The sequence below is a fragment of the Oncorhynchus mykiss genome, chromosome 6 (assembly GCF_013265735.2).
Source record: "Oncorhynchus mykiss isolate Arlee chromosome 6, USDA_OmykA_1.1, whole genome shotgun sequence".
In the NCBI taxonomy this organism is placed as follows: Eukaryota; Metazoa; Chordata; class Actinopteri; order Salmoniformes; family Salmonidae; genus Oncorhynchus; species Oncorhynchus mykiss.
The window spans coordinates 10,720,328-10,731,022 of NC_048570.1; the positions used below are offsets into that span (position 1 = coordinate 10,720,328).

The window sequence follows — 10,695 nt, forward strand, 5'->3', positions numbered from 1 at the left end:
CTACGGGGAGAGCACTAAAATTCAGCCCCTTGGTTGCTGCCATACATTTACATTAGAAGTGCCCATCCAAGAAGGCTCAAGGACATTGGCCACAGATAAAATTACGTCATATCACATTATATCTACCGTAGATTTGATTGGACTGATCATGTCAACATCATACTTCCAAAATCTTAGCTAGCAAGCTTGACAAGCAGTCATCATCATGAATCAAGTCGACAATCTACTGGCAAATCCATTTCAATCTTTGTCAAAGGAAGATAAATTATAGATAAAACGTATCGGTGCTCATCGGCCATTGGACATAAACATTAGAAATGTCAAATTCAACAATGAGTGGTTTGAAATAAATCAGTGGCTAACTGCAAGCGTTGCAAAGCAATCACTAGCCTGACAATCAGTGGAGATGGTGTGTGGTCTGGGTTTAAGGGTCTCTTTTCCAAGCTTAAAAGGATAAACATTCACATGCAACACCATGGGCTAGAAAAGGTTGAATACATTGGTCATGCTTTCAATCCAGCATGACTTCAAGCCGTGTTCAAAACAACTGGAAACTCTGAACTGGGAAATATCAGACTTGAGTGAGTTCATTACAACTGGGAACTCTGAAAAAACGAGCTCCGACTGGGAAAATACGTTTTGAATGGTCATCCAACTCGGAATTTCAAGTCGGAACTAGGGCCTCTTTCTAGAGCGACGACCTGAAGATCACTGACGTCATGATTCAACCTTGTTTTTTTTCAGTTCCCAGTTGTCTTGAAAGGACCATAAATCCAGAGAATGACGGACCTTGATGATAAAATTTGATGACAAAATTTGCCCACAAGAAGGACCGCTGTGCCAACTTCCTGATCAAGTGAGCACAGAACAAGAAGGTGAGTTCAATAATGTATTGGATGCTGAAGTATAATGTGGCTAAGAATGTAATACTACGTGTATGTTGTGTAGTAAGCTGTTAGTAGCTCATGTGCCTCACCCTAATAATTTGGTCCCTTTCTCCCTCATAACTTAGCTTACTGTTCTGACTTGGGGGTGCATATGTAGCCTATAACCTGTGTTAGAGAAATGTAATCATTGAATATTGTAAGAGCTTTCATTATCTGCATATATTGTTAGAACCGACCCTGGAGATGAGAAGCAGGTACGGAAAGTTGTACATTTAATATAGCAGAGACATGGAACAGGACAGGAACAGCATCAGAACTGGGTAACAAAACGACAGACGACAATTAATGCTGAAGCGAAGAACAGAGCTGGGGAACAGATAGATATAGGGGAGGAAATAACACAAGTGATTTAGTCCAGGTGAGTGCAATGGATCGCTGATGCGCGTGACGAGGGAAACAGGTGTGCGTAATGATGGTGGCGGGAGTGAGTAATACTGGGCAGCCTGGCGCGGAGGGAGAGCGGGAGCAGGCGTGACATATGTGGCCCCTTTATTTATCCTACAGTTCTGACTTGGTGTACAGGGAGAATACTGTAAGAATGGCCCATGTTCTGAATTATTTATCTGTAAATTTCAAAAGTACTGAACCAATAGTTATATTGACTATGTCCGTCTTAGCTTGGTCATTAAGGTCTTAATCAAAATTACGGATTGCCTCTTATACGCTCATTGTTCCCTTATGCCATAGTTTGTACATCTCAACTGTCAATAGAAACGTCATTTGTTTAGGCAAGTCAGCCAAATCAGCTATCTTTTTTTTAAAAGGCAGTAAATTAGGCTTAATGAAGTGCTTTGCTGCCAGAGAAGGCTCCGCTAATAGCCAGGTGTAGCAGTGGTAAGGATTCACTCCATGGTGCTGAAAAGAAAGCTCTGCTGTTGGGACAGCTTTATGTAGACCCTAACAGTTTGTGGGCACCGTTTGTCATCGTTATAGTGCAATTAATGTATTGTTTAGTGTTGTGTTGTGTTGTGTAGTGGCGTTGCTGGCATGCATCTAAACATATGTATATGTATATATTTTTTGCACCACGATTTACATGCTAAAATGGACACCACTGGTGTCTTTGCCTACGTAACAGACATATTTGGGAAACTGAAGAAACTGAATACAAGCATGCAGGAGAAGTACAAAAACATTCTACAGATGAGGGATCGAATTAGTGGATTCAGAGGAAATAATTCTTATTGGAGAAAGTCTTTCAAAATCAAACATGCACATTCCCTCGGCTGTACATGTTTCTAACAGGAAACAGCATCAGTAAATGTCTGTCACGTGTGATGACTGCTCACCTCCAACACTTGGAAGAGCACTTTGGTACCTACTTCCCAATCTATTTGACTGTGATCCTGTCTCAGTTGACATGCAGGTGAATTACCGAATTCTGCAGACAACACATTCACGGGTCACTGAGGAGTTTTGGTTCCTGACTCAAAGGGAACACTGCCGTCTCCCTCTGAGCATTAAAAGCCATGGTACCCTTCGCCAGCTCATATCTGTGTGTAGCTGCATTCAGTGCTCTCGTCTGCATTACAACCAAATATTGATCCAGGTTGGATGTGACAGCAGAGATGAGGTGCGCACTGTGGACCACGCCCCCCTGACTTCGAGAAGCCACGCCCCCCTGACTTCGAGAAGCCACACCCCCTGACATTGAGGAGCCACGCCCCCCTGACTTCGAGAAGCCACACCCCCTGACATTGAAGAGCCACGCCCCCCTGACTTCGAGAAGCTCCGACACGACATGCATCCAGCACACCCATCTCATTAGTGGTGGTGAGATAAGAGACATTATGTCAGACTTATTTACGATTGGCTGTCATAGCCCCACATTAAAAGTACAGTATGTGATGGTGAGTTGAGAAGACAATCAGAAATACCGTTAGAATGTTTTTGACTGCCATAGCCCCAAATAAAGACGTTAACATTGGCTGTTAATTACATCCTTTTTTTCACATGGTTGGAGTCGCAAGAATTTTCAGATATCAAAATGGGGTCATGGGACAAAAAAGTTTGTTAAACCATGTCTTAACCCCATCCCCTCCTCCTATCACGATAGAGGGACACACACCAGGTGATAATTAAGCAATAAGGCCCGAGGGGGTGTGGTATATGGCCAATATACCACGGCTAAGGGCTGTTCTTAGGCACAACGTATCGCGGAGTGCCTGGACACAACCCTTAGCCATTATATATTTGCCATATACCACAAACCCAGAGGTGCCTTATCGCTATTATAAACTGGTTACCAATGTAATTAGAGCAGTAAAAATAAATGTTTTGTCATACCCGTGGTATACGGTCTGATATACCACGGATGTCAGCCAATCAGCATTCAGGGCTCGAGCCACACAGTTTACAATAATACAATATATAACGGGTGGGTCTAATCCTGAATGCTGATTGGTTAAAACCAGGTGATAATAATACAAAACATCACGAAGGAAAAACAAAAACAAAAGGATACAAACAAAAAGGAAGTCACCCTGCTGGACGAAGGATCCATAGACGAACCACATGGAATTGTAGAAGGTGGTGGAGGAGACAGCACCCATGGGCAGACGCGGCGGGTTCAGCCAGTTGAGTAGGTAGACCAGGATGCCCACCAGCAGCACGGTGCCCGCAATGCACGCCCACAGCGACAGGTCAAAAGGCGCTAGGCAGGCGAACATGTCCACGGTACGCTCGGCCTTCCTGAGCAGCACACCCACCGAGTAGTCCATGTAGCGTGTGGTGAAGTCCACCGCACTCTCCCGTTCTGGCGTGATGGTGAGAGCCGAGAGACCCACGTCTGCCCGCTGGAACACAAACACACAGAGACACGTGCGCAAGCGTACACATAGATATGCACACACGCACACAAATACACACACACACACACCAGATTCATTAATGGAAAGATTCAAGGTGTATAGAAGTCAAGAAAATGACGGGGATTCTGTGAACACACACATCAGGAATGTGTTGTATTTGCTGGTATGGCTGAGTAATGGAACATCACTTTGTGTTAATCCAAGTCATGCACACATCAATAGAATCATATCTAATTTCTGCCATGGCTTCTCTGCTCCTGCTGACGATCACAGTCATTCTCTACTTGTTGTTGTCAAAACAACACTCCAAACTCGCTATCTGATTAACACTGACTCTCTTCTCAAACTAAATAGAAAGGAAAATACCATGTTAATAAGCCTAAATATTGCTATATAAAAATGTAGGGATTGCCATTTTCTGCGTCTGAGTCTATTATATTTAAGCAAAGCAGCGTTTATGGAGATGAATATGTCTGTGGTCTGTGAGTCTTAGCGTGAGCATTGGAGGGGTTCAAGAAATAGTTCAAGAAATAGTTTCTAGGAGGATGAGGGCAGTTGCTAGGCCAGTAAGGCCAGTAAACCAATCAGGGAGTCTGAATTAGAATACACAAGTTGGTCCACTGAGAACAGTGTTGTTTTAATCTGCCACACAACGTACGTGTGTGTGTGTGTGTGTTTATGCAGGCCAGGTTCAGCTATAAACCCACTTAGGCTGAGCTAATATCCTCCCACATGTTGTGTCTTACCATTAGAAGACACTGTACGCAAATACCATTTTCGTGCATCCAAAATGGCACCTATTTATCTATATAGCCAGTTTTGACAGGGCCAAAAGCAGTGCGCTACATAGGGAACAGGGTGCTATTTGGGATGTAACCTATGTCTACGATTGAGTGTAGTCTGGCCCAGGGGTGCAAAGGTGGACGGCAAGGCACTGGAGTGACGGACCACCCTTGCTGTCTCTGCCTGGCCGGCTCTCCTCTCGCCACTGGGAATCTCTGCCTCTGACCTTATTATGGGGGCTGAGTCACTGGCTTGCTAGTGCTCTCCAGTGCTGTCCCTAGGAGGGGTGCATCATGTCTTGCCAGGCTTTTTTTATCTATACTCGACTTGAGTGGGTTGAGTCACTGACATTATCTTCCTGTCCGGTCTAGCTCCCCCTCGGGCTCGTGTGGTGGGGAAGATCTTCGTGGGCTATACTCTGCCTTGTCTCAGGATAGTAAGTTGGTAATTTGTTGATTTCCCTCCGGTGGTGTGGGACTTGTGCTTTAGCAAAGTAGGTGGGGTTATATCCTGCCTGATTGGCCCTGTCCGGGGGTATCGTCGGACGGGGCCACAGCGTCCACCGACCCCCCCATCTCAGTCCTCAATATCTATGCTGCAATAGTCTATGTGCCGGGGGGCTATGTTCAGTCTGTCCTATCTGGTGTAATTTTCCTCTCTTATCTGGTGTCCTGTGTGACCTTAAGTATGCTCCCTCTAATTCTCACATCTCTCTCTCCCCTCCCGGAGGAACTGAGCCTTAGGACCATGTCTCAGGACTACCTGACCTGACGAGTCCTGGCTGTCCCCGTCCCCAGTCCACCTGGTCATGCTGCTGATCCAAGCTCTACTTTCCTGCGGCTATGGAACCCTGACCTGTTCACCGGAAGTGCTACCTTGTCCCGGACCTGCTGCTCTCTCTCTGTCAATTTAAATAAATTCATTATGCCCTAATCTATGGATTTCACATGATTGGGAATACAGATGAGAAACCCGTAGATCAGAAAACCAGTCAGGCGACACATCTCCTTCGCATAGAGTTGATTAGGACTGTGGCCTGTGGAATGTTGTCCCACTCCTCTTCAATGGCTGTGTGGAGTTGCTGGATATTGGTGGGAACTGGAACACGCTGTCGTACACTTCAATCCAAAGCATCCCAAACATGCTCAATGGGTGACATGTCTGGTGAATATGCAGGCCATGGAAAAACTGGGACATTTTCAGCTTCCAGGAATTGTGTACAGATCCTTGCGACATGGGGCCAAGCCTCAGGATATCGTCACGGTATCTCTGTGGATTCAAATTGCCATTGATAAAATGTAATTGTGTTCGTTGTCCGTAGCTTATTCCTGCCCATACCATAACCCCACTACCACCAGGGGGCACTCTGCTCACAATGTTGACATTACAAACCGCTAGCCCACACTGCGCCATACACATGGTTGTGAGGCCGGTTGGATGTACTGCCAAATTCTCTAAAACAACAAAGAACATTCAATTTTCTGTCAACAGCTCAGGGGGACTTGACTGCAGTCAGCATGCCAATTGCACACTCCCGCAAAACATGAGACATCTGTGGAATTGTGTTGTGTGACAAAACTGCACATTTTAGAGTGGCCTTTTATTGTCCCCAGCAAAAGGTGCACCTGTTTCATGATCATGCTGTTTAAATCAGCTGTCAGGTAGATTGATTATCTTGCTCACTAACAGGGATGTAATCAAACTTGTAACCAACATTTGAGAGAAATATGCTTTTTGTGCGTATGGAACATTTCTGGGACCTTTTTATTTCAGCTCATGAAACATGGGACCAACACTTTACATGTTGTTTATATTGTTGTTCAGTGTATAAATGGCTTTATAAAGAAATGTGACTGACTGAGAATAGAGCACTGGGCAGTAGGTAGCCTACCTGGTTAGATTTGGGTATGTTATTTTAGGCAAAAAATGGAAAAAAAGTGGGTGGATCCTTATTAATGAAGGATTTGTACACCTTGAGACAATTGAGACATGGATTGTGTATCTGTGCCATTCAGATGGTGAACGGGCAAGACAAAAGGTTTAAGTGCCTATGAACAGGGGTATTGGTGTAGGTGCCAGGCAGGCGCACCGGTTTGTGTCGAGAACTGCAACGCTGCTGGGTTTTTCACGCTCAACAGTTTCCCGTGTGTATCAAGAATAATCCACCACCCAAAGGACATCCAGCCAACTTGACACAACTGTGGGAAGCATTGGAGTCAACATGGGCCAGCATCCCCGTGGAACACCTTGTAGAGTCCATGCCCTGACGAATTGAGGCTGTTCTGAAGGCAAAAGGGGGTGCAACTCAATATTACGAAGGTGTTCCTAATGTTTTGTACACTCACTCTACATTCAAGATGTCAGACAATCTATTGAATACCTCAGTCCAGAATCGTTTGAAGACCGGACAATTCCAGAACAGATGCATTAGTGTATCGACCTCACCGTAGCCATGCCAACACAAGTCTGAAAGGCTTTGATCTGTCTTTTTCAACCTGTGTGGTGTGATGTATGCCCTGTGTGAGATCTTCATTTGAATAATCTTATATCTTACGCAACTGAATATTGATGTTGTATTTTCTATATTGCGTCACATGGTGATAGATACACCCCATGTCCAGCTCGGAATGTAACTCAGTGGAGGTGTTACTATTTAAGGAGAAGCCAACCAGCTTGTATAGGGAGGAAACCGTTATTTTCCCAATAGCAACATCCCTCAGTTTGTTGTCTAAAGAACTTTTAGATCCCACATCAACACCCTTTGAGGAATTAAACATGAGAATTGATTTGAATTGTAAATGGCGTTGAAATGCTTATATTATAATTTTTTTATTCTCTGACATCAGCTCTTGGAATGGTATGATATCTCTGTGTCTTACGACCTGCCCCACTCAACTGATGTCTTGGCGTTGCCAGGTACCATTAGCCAGTGTCTTGCCACCTGCGGTAAACAAGGGGTTGTTCCATATTGAACAGAAAGGGAGGGATGCTCCATTGACAGATAATGTTTTGTGAAGTATCTTTGCCACTTCACAATAGAACTACAGCAGTGGATGATCTATCTTGCAGTGGGAACTTGGGGTCATACCATAGTGATAATAAGGAGATGTTCTGTCACTATTTCTTATTCTAGCCACTGCCAGGTGGCTGCTATTCCCCTGTTTTTATAGCCCCACGCCAGTGGGTATCTCGCATTATATGACAAGTAGTACAAATACACATCGGCAACACCTAATCCCTCGGATGCCGTTTTTCATAGCGCCCTTCGTTTTATCACAGGAAACAGTTTTTATTACTCCTCACTGTATTCTTTACCAAAAGGTTGGCTGGACCTCTTTGAAGTCACGTAGATCACATCATTACACTCTTTTTGTTTACAAAGCCCTGCTCCACAAAGATTTAACACGACAGGGTTGGTTCACAGGGCTGGTTAACTCTGGAGACTCCTTTGGTGTCTAGAGAGTTGGGTAAATCAGCCTTTGAGTTCCTTGCACCTTTAGTGTGGAATGAGCTACAATAAACATTAAAATTGGAGGAATTGGTGGTCTCTGAGCATTTCAGACGGTTGCTAGGAGACCTTTTTTACTTTTTATCATTGTGTTTTGCTTTTTGTGTATAGTTGTGTATAATAACATATATTTTATATGAATCTGTAGTTTAATGGGTTTTGTTGTATTTTGATGTGTATTGTGATGCTATACAGGGCTCATCTGGAAAAGAGGCCTTGGTCTCAGCATTGACTCCCTGTCTATATGAAGAGGCCTTGGTCTCAGCATTGACTCCCTGTCTAAATAAAGAGGCCTTGGTCTCAGCATTGACTCCCTGTCTAAATAAAGAGGCCTTGGTTTCAGCATTGACTCCCTGTCTAAATAAAGAGACCTTGGTCTCAGCATTCACTCCCTGTCTAAATAAAGAGACCTTGGTCTCAGCATTGACTCCCTGTCTAAATAAAGAGGCCTTGGTCTCAGCATTGACTCCCTGTCTATATGAAGAGGCCTTGGTCTCAGCATTGACTCCCTGTCTAAATAAAGAGGCCTTGGTCTCAGCATTGACTCCCTGTCTAAATAAAGAGGCCTTGGTTTCAGCATTGACTCCCTGTCTAAATAAAGAGACCTTGGTCTCAGCATTCACTCCCTGTCTAAATAAAGAGACCTTGGTCTCAGCATTGACTCCCTGTCTAAATAAAGAGGCCTTGGTCTCAGCATTGACTCCCTGTCTAAATAAAGAGACCTTGGTCTCAGCATTGACTCCCTGTCTAAATAAAGAGGCCTTGGTCTCAGTATTGACTCCCTGTCTAAACAAATAGACCTTGGTCTCAGCATTGACTCCCTGTCTAGACCGCTGAGCTCCCAAGTGGTGCAACGGTCTAAGGCACTGCATCTCATTGCTAGAGGCGTCACCACAGACCCTGGTTTGATTCCAGGCTGTGTTTCACTTGTCCTTGTGCTCACCTCCATCCCCTCCAGGTGTCACCCATCTTCCCCATTATCCCCTGGGTATTTATACCTGCGTTCCCTGTCTGTCTGTGCCAGGTCGTCTTGTTTTGTCAAGTCAACCAGCGTGTTACTCCGTGCTACTGCTTTTTGCTTTTCTCTGTTTTTTGCTAGTCCTCCCAATTTTGACCCTTGCCTGCCTTGACTCTGTACCCACCTGCCTGACCATACTGCCTGCCCTGACCTCGAGCCCGCCTGCCACTCTGTACCTCCTGGACTCTGACCTTGTTATGATCTTTTACCTGTCCACGACCATTCTCTTGCCTGCCCCTTGGATACTAATAAATATCAGAGACTTGAACCATCTGCCTCCCGTGTCTGCATCTGGGTCTCGCCCTGTGCCTTTATACCCTGTCCAAATAAAGGTTAAATTAAATAAATTCAACCCACCCTTACTTCTTGGCATGGACGTTTTTTTGTGGTTAATTCTTGGTTTCTTTTCTTTCTACAAGCTTGAAAATAAACCATGTGCAGTATCTCTTTAAACCAGTGCTGAGGGAACTGAAGTGGTATAGCTGACACAAGGAACGCTAGTCTAACGAGTATGTTCTTCTTTATCACCTCTGCTCTACCCCAAAGTGATAAAAGTAGAACTGTCCATCTCTTAATGTCATCCCGATTAGTTTTATCCCGGTCCATTTAGATCAGATATCTTATTAACTGGTGACTTGATAATTATCTAGAAACATTTGTCAAATTCTATGCGGGTTTTACAGCTGAGAGGACCCTAATGGCCAATATGATTTACGTATCCAGAACAGGTACCTCCAATGCCATTCTATCACTCTCCTTAAGAGTGAGCAGAGAGTTATTTTTAAAATAAATAATCTCTCTCTGGTATTGGTAGGACATTCAGACTGATACAGTCCTGAAGAGTACTCTCTAAAAGGAGAGTTCATTTGATTTTTATCACATGCTATCGACCCATTTTACAATCCTCCACAGCTGGAATTGTTTGTTTATTTTCCAACTATTTAAGTTTAAATGCAATTTTTTTGCCCGCTTTGTCACCTGACTTGAAATATCTCCTACGTAATAGGAAACAAGGCAAATGTATTCCCATCATGGAAGGCATTGTGAAGTACGTTTTTTGTTTTGGTCCAACATACATCGAGTCCAAAGTCTTAAATTCCACTTTTAAACTGTTTTTTCTTTCGTAACATATTGCTTTTCCTTTTATCTGCAGTGTAACTACTGAGCCAACCTCTGTAGGTTTGCTTTAAAGGCTTCCCACACCATCTGTACAGACTGGGACAAAGTTTAAATGAGTGGTGATGAATTCGAACCCTCATTGTCGACATAAATTCCTCACCACTTCATAGAGAGTTGTTGAATCTGTTTAGTTCTGTGTGTGTTGACAGATGGGGAGAAAATGACTGACATGTATTCAACTGAAATGTGTCTTCCGCATTTAACCCAACCCCTCTGAATCAGAGAGGTGCGAGGGGCTGCCTTAATTGACATCCACGTCTTCGGCGCCGTGGGGCATGGTCAGAAATGATAACGCTATGAATCATTCTCTATTAGAGATCTTGATATGAGGAGGTAGTCTATTTGTGAATATGAATTATGCAGTAAAAAGTCTATTCATGCAGGATTAATAATGCTAACTTGTTGAAATGTGGGTTCTTCCGAGTCTGGATAGCACTGTTGCAGACATCT

The 10,695-nt window shown here is 44.0% G+C and overlaps 1 protein-coding gene across 2 annotated transcripts in view; it reads right to left on the reverse strand.

The window, feature by feature from the left end:
* LOC110525094 (glutamate receptor ionotropic, delta-2-like) overlaps positions 1-10,695 on the reverse strand; it is a 653,889-nt gene that overhangs the window by 133,024 nt on the left and 510,170 nt on the right. For both annotated transcript variants that reach the window (XR_005052012.1, XM_036979367.1), the window contains exon 11: positions 3,430-3,742. Coding sequence is in view for 1 of the 2 variants with exons in the window: in XM_036979367.1 (XP_036835262.1) it covers positions 3,430-3,742 (313 nt within the window). In the remaining variant the exon portion in view is untranslated. The remainder of the gene's footprint in view (positions 1-3,429; positions 3,743-10,695) is intronic.